We start from the raw sequence: 19322 nt of genomic DNA on the forward strand, positions 1-19322 counted from the left end.
AAGATGTTCAGCTCAGATAACATTTGTTTATCACGTTATTCTAAGGCAGTGGTTCCCAACCTTTTTTTGTCTGAGACCCCCTTTTTCCCAAGAAAATATTTTAGGGCCCCCCTTCACATTTAATGATATTTTCGCTCTTGTAAGCTTGCAGCAAGGATGACAAAATATGATGTTTTCAAACAAACGGTATGTTTACTATAAACAGATATGTTTATGCACAAATAATAGCCTATAATATTGAAAATACAATAACAAAAACATTAGTAGGCCCTTTGTAATTTAAAAATGTAAGCCTAGGAGTAGCCTATAAATTTGCCCTTTTTTAAATGCAATAACAAAAATATCAGTATTCACACTTGTGTGTAGGTAAAAAAAGAATGAATATAGGCTATTATTACTAAATGACTTCTGTCTGGGGCCTCAATACTTGCATGTTATTTGTGAGGCTTTATCAATGTGAGGCTTTATTTTTTAGGCTTTTGGCGCTATAGCGAGCCGCGATAAAACATGCGTTTATTAACAGAATAATGCGTCTTTCGGAAGAACATTGTAGCCGGAACTACTTCTCTCTCTGTGTGCGTCTATGACGAGTCACGCAGGTACTGGGCTACTCCGCAGCGGCAGCGATCCGAACCAGGGTAAAATAGTCCCAATGTAATCACTTATTATAGGTGTACCATTGTGATTCAGGATAAGACAAAAACACAGTTTGGAAAATGGATTCATGATGAACTCGCTCATTATATACATTTTGAACAGAAAAAAGTTAAGGACTTTTATTTAATGCAAATTGCTCAAAACTTTTCAAAATATGACGGGACCCCCCACAGAGCTCGCTGAGGCCCCCTTGTGGGCCGCGACCCCCCTGTTGGGAACCAATGTTTCTTGTACAAAGAGTAGCCTAAATACCTAATTATCTGTTTCTTTTTCATCATTGTTAGCGGTTTTCTCAAATCTTCGGATCAAAACATCTAAGTCCTGAGGTGCTTCTTCATTAATACATTTTTTTTAAAAAACACTGTTTGCATCACTATTTTAGACTTTGCGGCCCCATTGAGGACTAAACCAGCCGCGGTTTGTCGATATGGGTTAGAAATATTTATCCAATATCCACTGAATTAATAATAAATTATAAATGTTTTCAGCATTCGGATTTTATAGACTATTTTAAGTCGTAAAGTGAGCAGGATATATTAAAATATAGCGCATGATGGATTCAATATTATATTCGGCAGGCATGTATATTATGATACTAGCAGGGCAGCCGGTCTAGGAGCCATCCCTAGCTCTACAGCGCCCCACCAATTTCCAATGTAAATCTGTGGTGAAAAATGAAACTGCAGGGGCAGATTTCTGGCTGCCCCACTTATTTTCAAGTGACCTCAAGTAAACCTCTCTCCAGAACAAGACGCTATCAGTTCGCTTCAGCTATGTCTGCATCAGGTCAGTTACTAGTTTTTATGCTAAAAATCATTAGGATATTAAGTAAAGATCATGTTTCATGAAGATATTTTGTAAATTTCCTACCGTAAAGCACTGCACAATCGCGAACATAAATGGACAACTTTAAAGGCGATTTTCTCAATGTTTCGATTTTTTTGCACCCTCAGATTCCAGATGTTCAAATAGATGTATCTCGGTCAAATATTGTTATATCCTAACAAACCATACATCAATGGAAAGCTTTCGGAAGATGTATAAAGCTCAATTTCCAAAAATTGACCCATGTGACTGGTTTTGTGGTCCAGGGTCACAAATATGTCCTCATTGGTGTAAAATTACCTCTGCCAATGATCTGACTTATCCTCGTAAGCAAATCATTTCTTATCTTTATTTACATTGGACGGGTAAGTCAAAGGAGGCTTCCATGTCATTCCGCCATTTTGAAAAACTATAATTGCAGAGAGGGACCAAAAGCACTAGCCTACCTCATCGCGTTACCACAACGCGTTTTCGTTCAGAGCCAGCATCACGTGACTGAAACCAGCTGAAACGGTCAAGGAGATCAGTAAGAGGCGCTTGTCACTGCCCCGGCAAATCTGAAAGGCTGCACTGCACGGTACTTCATAATGCAGAGACTCTGTAGCGCTGGTAGGCTACTTTTTAGATCTGAGTACTGACTTTGATATGGTAGACCACAATGTTCTTTTGACTACATTGTTCTTAGAACAGATTGTGGGCATAAGTGGTTCTGCCCTAAGCTGGTTTTGATTGTCAGTATAGGGCAATTTTACTCTGGTTCTGTTCCTTTGACTTGCGGCGTCCCCCAAGTTTCTTCTCTAGCTCCCATGCTGTTTACTCTTAAAGGTGCTGTATGTAAAATTACGGCTGGGCGGGGCGGGGCGGGGCGGGGCGGGGCGGGGCGGGGCGGGGCGGGAGAAACGACGTTCTCCGATATTTTGAATTTGGACTGCAGTACCTATGTCGACCACTGTCATTCTTACAGACTGCACCTTTAACTTACTTTACTTATTTTGAGAAGTATGATTTTGTCATCTGCATATTGTAAAAATTTGCCATTTGTCAAAATTTGTCATCATCATATTTTTTCTGCCTTGTACATTTTTTAAATAATTTTACCATATGCAGATGACACAGAAATGTATCTTCCTTGCTTGCCTTGTGGATATTATAGCATCGATGTCTTGTTAACAAACCAAGATTGTTGTTTTTACCTAACTTACGTTAAGCCGTAGCCTATGTGAAAACTCTTTGGAGTCCTTCTCGAAAGTGCTCTGAAGCTTGAAAGACAAGTTAATCAGGTTGTAAAATCAAGTTTCTATCAATTGCGAGTCTTTGGTGAAAAGTCTTTTTCACTTTTTAAAATTTTTTGTAAGAGTAATCTATGCTTTTATCACCTAGCCTATAGGCTTGACATATTGTAACTCTATGTAGCCTTGTCTTTTCTTGTCTTCTTTAAATTGCCTTTAGATGGTACAAAAAAAAAAGCTGCGAGAGCTCGAGGGCTCGAAAGTGTGAGCATATTGCCCCCATTTTACGGTCTTTACACTGGCTACCTGTGTGGTATAGAATTTACTTTAAAGTGTTCTATTGGTTTCTAAGTCCATAAAGGTTCTAAGGTTTAGCACCCTGTTGATTAATCACCACACAGTAAGAGCTCTTAGGTCTGTCAATCAGAGGCTTTTAGTTGTTCCTAAAACCAGACTAAAATCTAGTGGCGATCTGGCATTTGCCGTAGCTGCTCCTAAACTTTGGAACAGCTTGCCAGTTCAATTCAGAGCTGCACCCATAGATTTGTCCATCTGTGACTTTGTGCCTGCCTGAATTTGGCGAAATTATTTACGACAGCGGTAATGGACAATTCCGCTTCCAAACTGTAGGGCGACCGAAGAGGAAAAGTTCCTTAGTGTTGCTTTATACTCCCTTGAGGACCCCACTGAAAACGTTTTCAGGACCCATAAAATAGCGATTGTGCGAGGAATAGCAGGAGACTTTTTAAAAAGGATATTTCTTTTGTGTCCAGCACAAGAAATGTGTACAGTTCGCATTTTGAAATGGAACTTCAACACTGCATCTGCATGGTGTCGACGTTATAGGAACACTCTGCATGAACCAGTGCCTGAAGCACGTGTGAAAACACGGCAATCTTGATTGGCTACTGCAGTCAGGTTGGCTAGAATAGTCAGTCACTATACTGTGGGATTTTTATTTTTGTTAAATTGCCCTAATAAAAAGAATAAAAGCAATATTTTGCATGGTTTATTTATAACTGACTCTAAACTGAAACAGATCAGTCACAATATGGAATAGCCAAAAATACTCCAATACTATACAATACACAGACAATGTTGCTCACTTACTAATGTATAATTTTAATGACACCAACAATAAAATGTATAATAATTATGACAATAATAATAAGAAAAATAAAATAATTATCTTCATATTTTCCAGTAAATACATGCAACAGTACATCTTTTGTTTCACATTACATGTGTAGAGGTAATTTGCTAAAACAGTTTTGTTTTAGATTTTTTTTTTACATCCAACAAAAATTTGTGAGCCACTTTTCTATGATAAAGGAGTTGCTTGACTATTGACTAAAATGCCTCACAGGTAAATTGGGCTCATTTTAAAGCAGACTTTTTAAGACACCATGAAATCAACATTGACTGGTTTTTTTTAAGGAAATATTGCAGTATTTATTATAAACGCACAGTCATTATCTTTTAAAAATTCACGTGCCCTTAATCTATAATCCAAATAACTTCCCCTCTTGCAGCATCTCTTCTCTTCTTTGATGATACTGTGAAAGCGGGGCAACCTGTCACTCACATGAGATCATAGCAATAGCAAACTGCAACTATCCAACCATTCAATCAATTACAGATGGACAAAATCAATGTCGCCCTAAATTTTTTTCTTGTTCGAGAAGCCATTTCACTCTGATATACATCACAATAGGGAAGAAACTACTATTGCAACTTCCGTTTCATGCCGACAAAAAAACAAAAACAAAAGTTAAGAAAATATTTAACAGTAACAATCACAACAATGCTCAACATGTAACCAGCAGGCTGTAACGTTATCCTGCAATAAGCTAATAGAGATTTTAAAACTTGTGCTGGGTTGTCTTTCCATCCATGTTTTTACATTAAATCAGTATAAGTTACTCCTAAGGCAATGCCACACAGAGTTAGGAGACTTGCACTTCCTAATGTAATGAAAATTATAATCTGTGATGGTCGTGTTGCCCCAGAATGATTTAAAACGGCAGGGGTGCACCACGTGATATTTGTCATTCCTCCAGTACAGCTATAAAAGGAGTTAAGGGAATCCATTCTGTGATAAAGTCCATCTGATCTATTCGTACAGAACTGACTTCCCAGTGCTGTAAGAGAGCTGAGAGTTTTCACACATGTTGGCGGTGAAGAGCCCTTCCCAACTGTTGCAAAAGTGTTGTTGGGAGTGCTGGTGCTTGTAGCCATGGAAGTATACAATTCATCTTTTGCTCCTGTTGCAAATGAATATATTTCAGAATCTGATCATAAATAACCATAAAAAATATACATTTATTTATGAAAATCTCACCAAGTATTAACCATTTATTTAGGTTGTTAACTAAAGGATAATTGCCTTGTCCACAGAAATTTCCAGAAAAGTCATCCAGGTCGAGAGCCCATACAAACGCACCTCCAAAGCTATGTTCCTGTAAGTATTTTATCTTAACAATATAAAGCAGTGCTGTTATTTGTCATATAAAAATAATCTTTAAATTTAGACATAACAGTAGGCTATTACGTGACTTAATTGAAATTTACCTTAATCTCAAAGCTCCTCAGGTTGTCAAATCCCACCCAGTCACTGCCTTTAACAGAAAAAGGAACTTTCTGGTCTTCAATCCACTGTACTATGCCACCATTTAGGAAAAGACATATCTTGAAAAAAAATAAATAAAATTCCTTAATTGATATCACTGACAAGCATTTGCAAGCCGTTAGTTTCTGACCAGAAATGATGTTTCCATTTACTTCAAAGTAAGACCACAGGCCCATCTCTTGTGTATAAGGTCCAGGAGAAGCAAAGTTATTGGCTGGAGCTCCAACTCCATTCTGAGAGGAGGCGAGGATGAAGGAACGTCCATATGTGGCAAAGCCCATCAACAACTTCTTGGCAGGAGCTCCGTGGAATCTCCAGTATTGCAGGGCAAAATCCTGCATGAAAGAGGAAATTATGCAAACTACACAGTACCAAATTAAAGTTATTCACTGTCTTGAAACCCATGTGCTCAATGTCAATCACTGTGCTTACGGTGTTTGAGTAAATATTTTCCTCGTCATGGACAGCACTGTACAAAGGACTGTGATGCCTCACAATGCCATCTTTAAACGTATGAAAATCAAATGTCTTGACACTAATAAAGTCCAAATACCTGTAAAAAAATAAAAAATCCACATTTTTTCAACATTCTAAACATTTAGAAAGGATTGACATGGAATGACATGTTGTTCTTACTTTGAGATCTCTTGAATTTTGTAGCTCCTTTCAATGACTTCTTTCTGTGCTGAAACAGTTGCTGTTAGAATCAGTCTCGCATCTTTGTGTGACTGGCTTTCAGCAAGAAATGCCTCCAGAAGTTCCTAAAGTTTCACAAAAGTTTTTTGGAAAGGGGTTTTATTTAGTCCTTTAGCAAGTTGTATTTTTTTTGGCTTGTTTTAAAGCAAAAACCTCAATAAATTGGTAAGATTTAAAAAAGAATAATTGCCAATATATTGCCCAATTATGGTTTGATTTCCATCCTTGTACACTATCGTTCAAAAGTGTGTTTTTTAAAGATAATACTAATACTTTTATTTAGCAAGGATGTATTAAATTGATCAAAAGTGACAGTAAATACCATTTATAATGTTACAAAAGATTTATATTTCAAATAAATGCTTTAAACTTTCTATTCATCCAATAATTTTATTTCCAATAAAGTTATTTTAAATTGTAATAATATTTCACAGTATTACAGTTTTTACTGTATTTGATCAAATAAATGCAGCCTTGGTGAGCATAACAGACTTTTTTTTCTTCAAAATCCATTAAAAAAATTCTACCGACCCCAAATGTACGGTAGTGTTAAATTTAGTGTTAAATTTATGTACCACTAAAATTTCTCACAGATAAGGTGTCTCTCTGACCTCTTATGATCCATTGGAAAACCCTATTTGAAAACATATAATTAGTTTTAACCTTGCACAGAAGAGTGAATTTCAACTTATCTTCCGGACGCGTCTCTGGAGTGCCCTTGTGTTCCCAGTCCAAATCCAGCCCATCAAAGTTATACTTCCTCAGAAATTCTATAGAAGACTTGATGAATGCCTGACGGTTTGTCCAGTTGGACAACATATTGGAGAATCTGGTGTAAACATGAAAACGTATGGCTGCTTATTTAACTGGTAATGTGGCTTACACATATTTCAGATTAATTGCAAAATGAAAAAAAGAAAGATTTTATATTAAGATATAAAAATGGTATGTTACCAGTAGAGGGCAACTTTTACTCAGAAACACAGAAGGAACACTTACTGGCTTGAATCTTGGTCTCTGACAGACAACAAGGTTTTCAACTTAGGATTTCTTTAGAAATGAAACAAACATTTTATGAGTCTTTGTCACTAGCAGAACATTTGACAAATCAAATATAAATGAGACTAGAAACATGTTGCATGAGCTACAAACATACTTGTTCTTAAGTGCATTGAAGGTCGAATAAAGAGCCACATCATTCCACTCACTTGCAGCTATGTTATTGGCATAGTTTATAATGGCAAATGCATAGATCAAATGAGTACACAAGTTCGGGTCCACATTCTCTGGAAGGTATCTAGCAGTTCCTGCTCTGTACTGGGACCAGTTTGTGAAGTAACACACCAGTCTTGAACAAGTTACTGAGAAAAAGAGTATAAAAATACAAATATGTCAGCAGTAATTCTTTGGTGATGTAATTTGAATGAATAATCTTTCACGCAGTGGATTGAAAATCACCCTACCGAACTGAAAGAGCAAATTCAGGCCTGACAAAATATGGAATAAGATCATTAGTAGATGCTTTTACATGAGATAAATATTTTAAGAAAACATATTCAAAGACAAAAATACCTGTTAATTGCGTTATTCCCCTGTTCATTTTGTTGCTGCAACATGTCCCTTTAGTTTCGAGTGATGGGGAACTCCGCATAAAGTAAAGTGATGGCTGGGGAGAAAGACGGGGAGGGCTACACACATGTATAACATGACACTAAATGTCAGCCAAGATTTTTTCTGCCCTTTTTCTGGCCTTTAAAAAAACAGGATTTCTATCAGATTTGGCCAATTAAGATTTACTTGATTGTTGTAACAGATCAATCGAGATTCATTTATTACAAAATTTACTTTTTTAAATGAAGAGTTTTTTTTTCTCTGACAGACAATAAGATTTAGTGTATCTCTCATGGTGGAATCATGGTGTGCATGTCCATTCCCATTAGGCTGTTCACAATAGATTGAAATGGAATGCAATTCAAAACACTTGAGAATACAATGAAAACTTCAATCTACTTTATTGACCTGAGATTGTGAGGAAAATGTGAATGCATAAATCTTTCAAACAGGCCTACATTTTATAGTAGCCTAAATAAAAGTGTGCCCATAATTAAAGCTCTTCCCATTCAAACACAAACACCATAAATATGGTATATCTTATCTTGTAAGATACTTGTTACTGTACCTTATCTTAAAAAAACAGATCCTAACTGACCTATTTTCAATTTCACCTCAAGCTCTGTACCATTATTACTTTATTGAAACTAGAAACTAGTGTAACTATACTGCAGTATCGTTGCTTAAGTCACAGAATGTGTCATCACAAACATGATATGTTTCATGCCAGTGGAAATTTTCCATGTGGATATACAAAGATTTATCTCATTATCCTCAACAGCCGTAGGATGAACTGACACATTGCTTCTGTAAGATCATATAAGAGCACTATGAGGCTAGACATCTATCAGCAACTTCATGCTAATATTTACGATCGCATGTACTCAGTGTTTCGCAAGGCAGTTACATCAGGTCACTGTTCAATCAGATAGGGGTACATTTGTTCTTTGTAGTGTACCTTATTTTTGGTGGCGGGTGTAGACAAAGACAAGGGTCCAGGCAGGGACAAGGGTCATACAGGTCCCAATGCTGTGATGAAATGAGCACAATAAAATTAAGAACAAAATCACTTGAGCTAGCACGCCTTGACATCCCAGCTAGGAAATATGTTCTAAGAACGTTTTGCTAATGTTCATATTAAGTTATGAAATGCTATTTCTGAATGTTCTCCAGATGTTCAAAATGTCCAGTTATTTTGAAAAGTTAAAAAAAAAGTTTTTCTTGGTTATGCGAACATTAAGAGAACATTCCAACTGGTCATTTTGCATATATTAAAGTTACTTTTGAATGTTCTCTGAAATGTTGGATGAAAACAATGTAATAACATTGTTGTGCTAACGTTTAGAGAACGTTATTAAAGACATAACTTTGAACAAATATTTTATTAACATTACTAGAAGAATGTTTGTTCATAACTTTGAGACATCCTTGCCAGAATGCTATTCAAAGTTTTGAGAACGTTTTCTGTTAGCTGGGACAATATAAAAGTATTAATACTAATATTAATAAAATAATAACTAATAAAATGTTGCTACCATATATGTTTTGATTGTTTGATATTGATTTAGTTAAGTCTTTATGTTCTGATTTCATCATACCTCCCTCTTTATTTTGATTTATATTTCATTCTGAAGCAAATATATTGACATATAAATATTTATTTCATTCAATGTGCATTTTAATATAACAAGTATTGTCTTCTCAAACAGTGATTATCCAGCAATGGTCACACATGTTGTTGGTTCAAATTATACTCTCAGATTCAGATTTGTTCCATGCCTCCTGTTTTGTCCCAGGGCCCATGAATTTTAACAACCCTGTTAAGAAAAATGTATGCATGCAGGGAGTTATTTTTTGTATTATATTATTTACATGTTGTATTATTTATTAGTGTCATATCCACCATGATTTATAGGCCTATTACAGGCTCCAGTACTCATGTAAAATGTTTGGTATTTTCATACAAGTCAATAATGCAGCATATATTATACATGATTTATCCTTGCACATTATCATTATAATTTTTTTAAATTCACATGCCCTTATAAACTTAAATCAAAATAACTTTCCCTCCCTCTTGCAGCAATATCTCTTCTCTGATGATGTTTACTGGCGTGAAGGCGGGACATCCTGTCATTCACATGACATCAGCAATAGCAAACCACAACCATCCAATCAATTCCCAATGGACAAAATCAAGCCCCGCCCTACTTTTTTCTTGTTTGAGAAGCAGTTTTTCACTTGGATATGTCCTAATAGGGAAGAAAAGACTATCACAACTTCCGTTTCATGTCAACTTTAAGGCCTGAAACATGCTTTCTGCAAGCACGCGAACAGAGATGAGATGATGCCAATATGGAGGACTATTGACACAAATAAATTCATACAATTTTTGTCATTTATATATTGAAATATAGCCTATTGACAAAGTTTTTCAGCAAGAATAAATAGCAGTTGACCTAGAAGAGAAAACTGACTGTAAATGGAGATATTTACGCTAATTTTCCACTCAGTTTTTTTTTTTTTTTTTACATTTATTTAAACTTCAAACCATACAAAACACAGAGACATACCAAATAACAAACGACAATTTCACATTACACCTTCTTACAAAAAATCTGAGAAAAAATAATCCTCCCTAACAAGCAACAGATATCTAACCAAAATAGTTTGCCCCTCTCAGCTATAATGTGTGTAAATTAATAAGTACATAACACAAGAACCACTCAACCAAGGAAATATAACTAAAAAATAAATAAGCAAACTTAAGAACAACTCAAATTCCCTAACATAGGGGTTTATATCAACTGATATTCTAATATAAGTGAGAATAAGTTAATAGCAGGGACTGTATCAATTATTATTATTATTTTTTTTTAATTATTATTATTATTTTTTTTTTTTTTTTTTCACTCAGTTAGCTTCTCCTTGCTCCTGAGACTCAGTTTGCGCTCTAAGCTAACCCAGATTATTATTAAACTGTTAGATAAAATAAGGACACTGAAGAGGGAAGCTGGAAGAATCCGCTTGTTAAGTCATGACAAACTGAATACTGATTGCATTTCAAAGGCTCCACTCCAAGCTGTTTGTGAACACTATTCATTTATAGCACAACTTTAAGGTAAGCATTTAAAAACCCGGACACCAATATTTTGCCAATGAAAAGATTTTGTGTGTAAGGTTAGATCATGATTTTTCAGTAGTTCTTCCTGCACCGCACTTGTTATTGTTTTCAGCCTTCATTTTTCATCAGGAATAAAAAACATTCTTTGTGCAACCAAATCCAGGCCTGTAAGATAAATGACACTGAATCCTGAATCGTGCGTTGATGCTGACAGTTTGAAATGAGAAGATAGCAACACAAAAGAGGAGAATTCTGACCTTATAGTTTCATCATGCAGTAGGGAATCAAAACAAGATAGAAGTTGGTAGACAAACACTAATTGTGGTTAAATTTAGATTTTAGAACAAGAGGAAAAGTAGAGTTCTTGGCTAAATATTATAGACATCAAAAGTATTCCTATATATGTCAGTCAATGGCATGAACTGCTCTTTATTTGATCAAATACACATTACTATAATTTCTACAAATCTGGCTTCAGCTGAACATTCTACTAGATTAAAATGTGTTAAAATTAAATGGCTAAATCCATATTAAAATAGCAGACATATTTGCATTCATGTACATTTTACCACAGCAGTTCTAATTATTAATCTTATCTATGAAGCTTCACACAAATTGTGCTAAATAGGACAAAGGTTTTTTTTTATTTCCACGTGTTATTCTCATTTAAGTCCATAGTTTACAGGAGATAGCCTACCATATATTACACCATCCTAATAAAGCATCCCATATTAGGATGACATAGACAACACCCAACTCCTATAAAAACCTTAGGGTTTTGATGCCTGTCCTCACATTTTCTTGAGGTACCCCAGGTATGTAACCATCAGGGAATTTCTATATTGAGAATTCAACTTCAGGTTTATTTCTACTATTAGTTTATAATTAATTAAACTGATCTTTGTTTCTTTTAGAAAATTGGCAATAAAATGGGGAAGCTTACACTTATAGCAGGTAAGAAATGATGTACATACACTGCGAAGTGGAATTTAAAGTACAATTAATTATTTTTTATTTGTCATTTACCTGATATTATTGCATATTCTAGGTTTGGGCTTGGTGCTCTGCCATGTTGGTGAGTCACTGAGTATTTATTAAATCACATTATCATATTTATCTCTTCTTTTTAATGAAATATCTATATTTCATTGCAATGTTGAGAAGAGAGGTTATATCGCAAATGCATTTGAGTGTGTAAATGTCTTGTCTAAGAGCTTCTTTGTGTATCCATAACCAGCCTTCTCCATGGAAATGGGCTGCTACTTCACCAACTGGTCCCAGTACAGACCTGGAATTGGAAAGTATACACCTGCAAATGTCGACCCTTTCCTTTGTACACACCTTTTCTATGCTTTCGCAATGATCAACCATGCAAACGAGCTTATCACATATGAGTGGAACGATGAGACTCTCTACAAAGCCTTCAATGAACTCAAGAACAGGTATGTATTAGTTGAAATATCACTTTTAACACTTTCAGATGCTGAAATTCTTGAATAATTTGCAATGTTTTTTGTGAGTTATTTTACAAAACAAATACCAAAAAAGTAAGAAATGAACACTGCAGAAACTGCCAAAAAAAAAAAAAAAAAAAAAAAAAATATATATATATATATATTCCTAAAATATATCGATTATCCTCACAGAAATCCTACTCTTAAGACTCTCTTGGCTATTGGTGGATGGAACTTTGGTTCATCACAGTAAGTATTCTGTTTTGTTTTGGTCTTTTTTTGTCATGTCATTATCACATTTGGGCAGCTGTTAAATGGTTAAACTGAAATGCATTTAAAAATTCATCTTAGGTTCTCCATCATGGTGTCCAATGCAGCAAACCGTCAGACGTTCATTCAGTCTTCCATCAAATTCCTGAGGACTTATGGGTTTGATGGTATGGACTTGGACTGGGAATACCCTGGATCAAGAGGAAGTCCGCCTGAAGACAAAGAAAGATTCACACTGCTGTGCAAGGTGGGTCCGTTTGTAATCCAGTGTCTTTTTTTCTTGTGTGCAAATTTTGCTTTTCATTTATTTCATTTCACTTAAGCTCTTTTCATTTTTATTTATCTTTCTCTTTACAGGAACTTCTTGAGGCCTATGAGGCCGAGGGCAAAGCTACTGGCAGACCTCGACTGATGCTGTCTGCTGCTGTTCCAGCTGGTAAAGGCACAATTGATGCTGGATTTGAGATTGCTGAGGTTGCCAAGTAAGTATGATGACACCAAATCATCCATCCAATCATTTTCAAAACCGCTTGTCCTATGTAGGGTCACGGGCCATCGAATCAGCATTGCATGAGATGTTTTAGACCCCTCCTGATTTGTGTGATAATTGTTTTCCAGATACCTGGACTTCATCAATGTGATGACTTACGACTTCCATGGAACCTGGGAAAGATTCACAGGACACAACAGCCCCCTGTACCAAGGCTCAAAGGACAATGGAGACCTGGTCTACTTCAACACCGTAAGAACTGATTTACTGTGTCACAAAAAATGTGGAAACAAATAATGATTTTTTTTTTTCCTCCATTTTAAAATGATAACTCTACTCCTCTTTCAGGATTACGCTATGCGCTATTGGAGGGACAACGGTACCCCTGTGGAGAAACTCAGAATGGGTTTCGCAACATACGGCCGCACATTCCGTCTGACATCTACAGATACTGAGGTTGGAGCCCCAGCTAGTGGACCTGCTTCAGCTGGAACCTACACTCGCGAGGCTGGATTCTGGTCTTACTATGAGGTGGGAGATTTGGAAAAGTCATTTTGGCCAAAATGGAAAACAAATGGAATATATTAATTCATATTCATAAGTGTCTTTTAAACAATCTCAACATCTGATACTGGCAATTAATATGCCAATGTCTTTATAGATCTGTGGCTTCCTAGAGGGAACAACAATCCAGTGGATTGAGGATCAGAAGGTGCCCTATGCCACAAAGAACGGCGAATGGGTTGGATTTGACACCAAGGAGAGTTTCGAAACTAAGGTACTTTTGAGTTTTTACTGGAGTTGGATTTCGTTGTAACCGTTTGCCAGCAACTGACTAACAACTCACCTTTTTCCTCTTATTTTATAGGTCCGTTATCTAAAAGACAAGAAATTTGGTGGAGCCTTCGTGTGGGCGCTTGATCTGGATGACTTTGCTGGACAGTTCTGTAATCAGGGGAACCATCCTCTCATGGGCCATCTGCGCAATCTTCTGGATATCGGTAAATAAATAATCGGCAAGACTGGTTGTATTTGAAGAAAAGACAACAATAAAAACTAATGCTTAATTAATATGCTTTTTCCAGAACTGCCTCCTATGCCTTCAACCACCACCCCCAAACCTGGACAAACAACCACAAAAGCCACCACAACTACCACCACCACCACTCATGCTCCAGGATCAGGATTCTGTAACGGGAAGCCAGATGGACTTTATCCTCACCCTGAAGATTCCAACAAATATTATAACTGTGCTGGAGGCAATACCTTTTTGGACCGCTGTGCTGTAGGCACCGTGTTTGATGACAGCTGTAAATGCTGTGTTTGGCCCAAGCATCTCTAATGTAGAACCTTCTGAAAAACATCTGCAAATTGTGAAACAGGATGCACACAAATGACAATAAACATCAACTGTTTCATGTAATGGATCATTAGTGTAAACTGAACATATGTCTCGACTGTGTTACATCTTCATTCCATCTGGGTGTAGTTTGTAAGTGTAAGAACCTCTTTTTAAATGACACCTTTCTAAATCTGGTTATTGTTCTTTTTGTCCTTGCTTAGAACAAATGAATAAACTGACTTGTCATTTGAGGAGAACTCTATGGAAATTGTTTTTTTTTTTCTTTGTGACTGATGTAAGTACACTGTTCCACAATCTCACTCATATAAAAAACAACACGCAAAATAGAACATTTATCAAAGCAAAACAGCAAATAAAAAATATAGACTACATAGGCCACTGGATGCATGGCAGGTAAAAAAAAAAAGAAAAGAAAAAAAAGAAAAACATCATCATTGAATCAGTTAGGATTTAGGGAGGTGTTGTTTGGATTCTTTTTCACCTATATCAGAGCAGGATCTTTATGAGTTTGTTCAACAGCTGAAGCGTTCCAGTTCATACAGATGTGGTTCCTATAAGACTGTTTGAGAAAGTTATTGAGACTTTAGGTCTAGTTCCGTTGTCTGTAGTGAATAGCTCTCTTGTGTCTGGATGTGTCCAGCATGTGACAGTTCAACCACTTCTGAAGAAGCCCTCATTAGATCCTGCAGTTGCTTATAACTATATACCAATATCAAAATGACCTTTTATTTTAAAAATAGTAGAAAAAGTAGTAGAAGAAACTCTTGGAGGTTATGATTGAAATATATTTGTGAGACATTTCAGTCAGGCTTCAGATAAAACCATAGTAAAGAAACTACCCTTTTAAGAGTAATGAATTACTGATGGCAGAGGATGCTGGATAGTGCTCTGTTTTAATATAGTTAGATTTGACTGCAGCTTTTGATACAGTTGGTCATTCAATCTTAAATTATACATTACAGATGGGTGGGTGTTTCAGAGAGGGCATTGGACTGGTTTTATTCTTATTGGTTAAATAGAACATTTGTAGTGTCAGTTGGAGTTGATTTTCCCTCCCCTTCTAATGTGGTGTTCCGCAAGGCTCCCTGTTGGGATCAATTTTGTTTTTAATTATTATATTACCTCTTGGATCCGTAATCTGGAAACATCATATACATTTTCACTGCTTTGTGATAACTCAGTTATGTTTATCACATGCAATTCAATGATCTGACAAGATTAGATGTCCTCCAAGAGTGCTTAGCATATACAGTATATGAAGAAAATTACAAGCCATTCAGTTTTATATATATATTTCCAGTAGTGGGATTGAAGTTACCCTTACTGTTATCTATAAGCTAATGTGCTTCAAAACAATGACAAAATTCACATTTAGAAGACCAAACCCAACGTTAAAAAGAATCCAACATCAGATTAATGTTAATCTCCAACGTTTGACAGACGTTGTATTGTGGTTGAAAATGAAAATCGGGTTGACGTCAGAAACCAACATCAGTCGGGTTCTGACATCAACCCGACTTTCATTTCCAACCAAAATCCAATGTCTGTCCGACGTTGGATGTTGACGTCAATCCGATGTCGGGTTCTGACGTCATTCTGACGTCGGGTTCTGACATCAATCTGACGTTGGGTTCTGTCGTCAAACCGACTTTCAATTCCAACCAAAATCCAAGGTATGGATGTTGACGTCAATCTGACGTCGGGTTCTGAAGTCAACCCGACTTTCATTTCCAACCAAAATGCAACCCCTGCAACCAAAATCATCCATATTTGTCTTTCAAATGTAGTAAAGTTAAAGTAAAAAGTTATACTCAAGTAAATTATAGATACTCAAAAAGTGTACTTAAGTACAGTACTCAAGAAAATGTACTTTGGTATTGTCCACCTCTGGAAACAGTTAGATGTCTCAGATCTTCTAATCATGTTGGCTGTTCCAAGATATAAAACAAAATGTGACAGAGCTTTTGCAGTGAAGGCTCCAATATTAAAGGCTGCCAATGGATATATATGTGCAATCTGTGTCTGTTTTTAAGTCTCATTTAAAAACGTTTTGTGCGGACATGCTTTTATTACGTTGTGAAGTCTTTTTTTGTGTTTTGGAATTTTTGTTTTTGTAGTATTTTGTATTTGTTGTATTATGTCTGCCGGATGTATTTTATAAAGCTCTTCATGTATTTTTACCTTTTGTAAAGCACAGTAAATAGCTTTAAAAGTGATATATAAATAAAATGAATAATTATTATAAACTGTCAAATATTGTTGAAATGATTACGATCAAAACTGTAATAATTCCCTAACATGTTCATTGTGTCTGCTTAACTTAATACATGGTTTACTAACCACATAACTTGTATTATCTTAGCTGTATATTACTGTCATCTGGACATTACTTTGACACCCTCATCTCTGACTGATAACAGAATAACTGATAACTGACTGCTTTGAAACAATATGTATTGTGAAAAGCGCTATTACAAATATACATTAATTTAATTGAATTAAACATAACAAAAATGGCAAAATAATAATTTAGCTCTGTGCTTTTGATGATTAATTTATTCTAATTAAATTACTTTGCTGTGGATTACAAGCATGAGTCAGTTCTTTCATATTTTAGACTACACTAAGAAGTCTAATTAGCTAAGCACCTCAATTCATAACCTCCATTTTCTGCTTTAGATTAAGCCTGATTAGATCATCACCTCATGATGGAAATATACTGGAAGGTGAAATGCTGCATTTCATTTCCATGTTCAAGTGATGACATTTAAAGGGTTCAATATAAATTAACAACAGTTAGGGTAATATGATACCAGGGATTCAGGGAAGTGCAGAATGTATGGTCAATAAAAGCAGTAGATTATCAACGTACATTATCAAGAGTCTTGGATACCAGATAAATATCATACACATAAATAGGACAGGAACGGGAGATGTAAAAGGCAATAAATTGAGCTTATTACTTTTACACGTATAAGGCTCAGCTATAATCAGCCTATTTTGAAAACTAGGTTTATGACTTTTTTATGATATGAAGCACATCATTTTGGGTTTGTTGAATTTTAGTTTTTATTTTGTTCTTTTTCATGTTGCTTTTATTTTGAAGTTCTGTTTATCTGTGTTGTAGAGAAGTTCAGTGAACTAGCAACTTTTTTTTTAAGACAATAAGTTCATGTTTGTAATGGACCTTTTTCACATTTCCGGGGAATTCCCATTTGTTCCAATAGAAAAAAGAAAAGAAAAAAAAAATCCAAATAGTGTTTCTTAGACTTTCCCAAAAGAAGAAAAAATATTGAGTGATTGATTACTGTGGTCAGAGAAGAGAAAGATGCCAAATTTGCTGTCACTTCCTCAGCCATTGTGTTGATAGAAACACCCACACAGCAATAGTTTTCTGAAATTTAATGCCAGAGTAATATAACATACACAAAAAAACCGAACATATAAAAAAAAACTTTCCTAGATTTACTATGTTAATAACTGTCTGCAAAAAGGGTCCATTGAAATAATATGTGAAAGTCTCTTTAAGTAATATTACCACAGACTTTCATTTGCTCAAGTCTAAACAGCCATCCTAGGAAATTCTCTAGGAAACCCAAGGCACGAAACAGAAACAGAACAACTGTTCTTCTCCCCTGCTTTGCTTCAATTTAGTATTTCAAGTAAAAAAAAAAAAAAAACTGCTCAACCAATATTACATTATACATCCACCAGCTGGAGTGCCCTTAATTTCCACTCGAGGGCACTCCTCCTGTCGTCTTGGCTTTCCCATCATAAACTACACTTCCCATAACCCATTGCCTGGGCTCATTATTGTTTGATCACTTCCACCTGTGTGTCAATACCCTTGTTAACTCTGACATAAGACCTGTTTATACAGTCACTCATTGCGAAGTCTTGTATTTTTCACATTGCATTTCTGAGGGCTCTCGCTTGTCTCCTTTGTTTTGGTTCTGACTAGAGATGGGAAAACGAGGCTTTCTGAAGCATTTGAGGCTTTCATCAAAATGTGCCGAAAAATGGTTCATTACTTGAAGCTTTTAACACAATGCGCATTAGCGACATCTGGTGGTCAGATTTGTTTTCTCTACCATATCTAACAAATCACTGCAGAGCAGAAAAAGCATGTGACCAAACAAAGCTTTGGAAGTCTGTGACATAAAAGAGTGGTATCAATCTGGGATCAATACAGTTCTATCTAATCTGATCTAATCTCTTCTAAATTAATTTGTGCCAATGAGACCACAACAAGTCACTCGTGTCATGTGTAGCCTGGTCAATGGATTCACGTATTGATCAATAATATAAAAAACACAAGTAAGTGATCATAATTAGGATTGACATGAGTAGAAATCTTTTGGGTGTTCTGTTTTCTCTTTTTTTTTTTTTTTTTTTTTTACAATTTGTTATTGGGAAGTATAGTGTTAAATCATTTAAATCAATAATCGTCAATAAGCCGTCTCGATAATCATTTCCCTTTTATGCATCAGTTTGAATTTTCTCAAACTAGCTGTTCCGACCTTCCGAAGCTTCAAAGGTCATCAATCACATGGTATTGTCATTTCGATACAAGCATCGGTACAGTGTATGATACAATAGTGGTTTGAAAACTGTGTCGGAGCATCGGAGACCCGATATCAACCGTCCCATCACTAGTTCTGACCGATTTCCTAGGTTCCCCTGTTTGCCCATGCTTTCTACCCAGTTGTTTGTTTTGTCTTCCCTGTGGTTTAGACTTCTGCCTGTCACTTGAATTACGATTCTGGATTACCCAATAAAAGCTGCTTTTGGATCCTCAACTTGTGTGTCAGAGCAGTATGCGACATTTTAAAACTTAAGAACATAGACAAACTAAATTGTCCGGCACATTCTTGTTTTGCCAAGTTGGACGCATTCCTGGGTCAACATATTGTGTTGATCCTGGAAAAACATTCCTGTCTGAAAATTCAATCCTAACCCTATCCCTGCCCCTAA

At 35.9% G+C, this 19322-nt stretch overlaps 2 protein-coding genes and 1 long non-coding RNA gene across 5 annotated transcripts; 2 read left to right on the forward strand and 1 right to left on the reverse strand.

Annotated features, from left to right (window-relative positions):
- The first annotated feature begins 1396 nt into the window (after positions 1-1396).
- LOC309487733 lies at positions 1397-5406 on the forward strand. The gene is made up of 3 exons (XR_014201911.1): positions 1397-1443; positions 5109-5172; positions 5296-5406. It is a non-coding gene; the product is annotated as an uncharacterized lncRNA (long non-coding RNA).
- On the reverse strand, positions 3819-7679 carry ovgp1 (oviductal glycoprotein 1). Of its 3 annotated transcripts, none has more exons than XM_082155525.1 (11): positions 7609-7663; positions 7500-7523; positions 7193-7397; positions 7036-7086; positions 6700-6865; positions 5977-6101; positions 5773-5893; positions 5493-5675; positions 5283-5399; positions 5098-5185; positions 3819-4975 (listed from the first exon to the last, which is right to left on the reverse strand). In XM_082155525.1, the coding sequence occupies exons 1-11, from the start codon at positions 7634-7636 to the stop codon at positions 4611-4613; spliced, it is 1473 nt and encodes a 490-aa protein (XP_082011651.1). In that variant the 5' UTR covers positions 7637-7663; the 3' UTR covers positions 3819-4610. The 3 variants fall into 3 exon arrangements, with proteins under 3 accessions (XP_082011651.1, XP_082011649.1, XP_082011650.1); XM_082155523.1 differs by having other exon boundaries at positions 5053-5185; XM_082155524.1 differs by lacking the exon at positions 7500-7523 and having other exon boundaries at positions 5053-5185; positions 7609-7679.
- A 3827-nt stretch (positions 7680-11506) lies between these two features.
- On the forward strand, positions 11507-14589 carry LOC309487730 (acidic mammalian chitinase-like). The gene is made up of 12 exons (XM_082155526.1): positions 11507-11586; positions 11686-11725; positions 11820-11846; positions 12009-12213; positions 12418-12474; positions 12577-12742; positions 12853-12977; positions 13114-13237; positions 13334-13516; positions 13647-13763; positions 13854-13986; positions 14071-14589. Exons 2-12 carry the CDS (start codon positions 11701-11703, stop codon positions 14325-14327), a joined length of 1419 nt encoding a protein of 472 aa, XP_082011652.1. The 5' UTR covers positions 11507-11586; positions 11686-11700; the 3' UTR covers positions 14328-14589.
- The last annotated feature ends 4733 nt before the right edge of the window (positions 14590-19322 follow it).

The sequence above is a fragment of the Leuciscus leuciscus genome (genome assembly GCF_965113295.1).
Source record: "Leuciscus leuciscus genome assembly, chromosome: 23".
In the NCBI taxonomy this organism is placed as follows: Eukaryota; Metazoa; Chordata; class Actinopteri; order Cypriniformes; family Leuciscidae; genus Leuciscus; species Leuciscus leuciscus.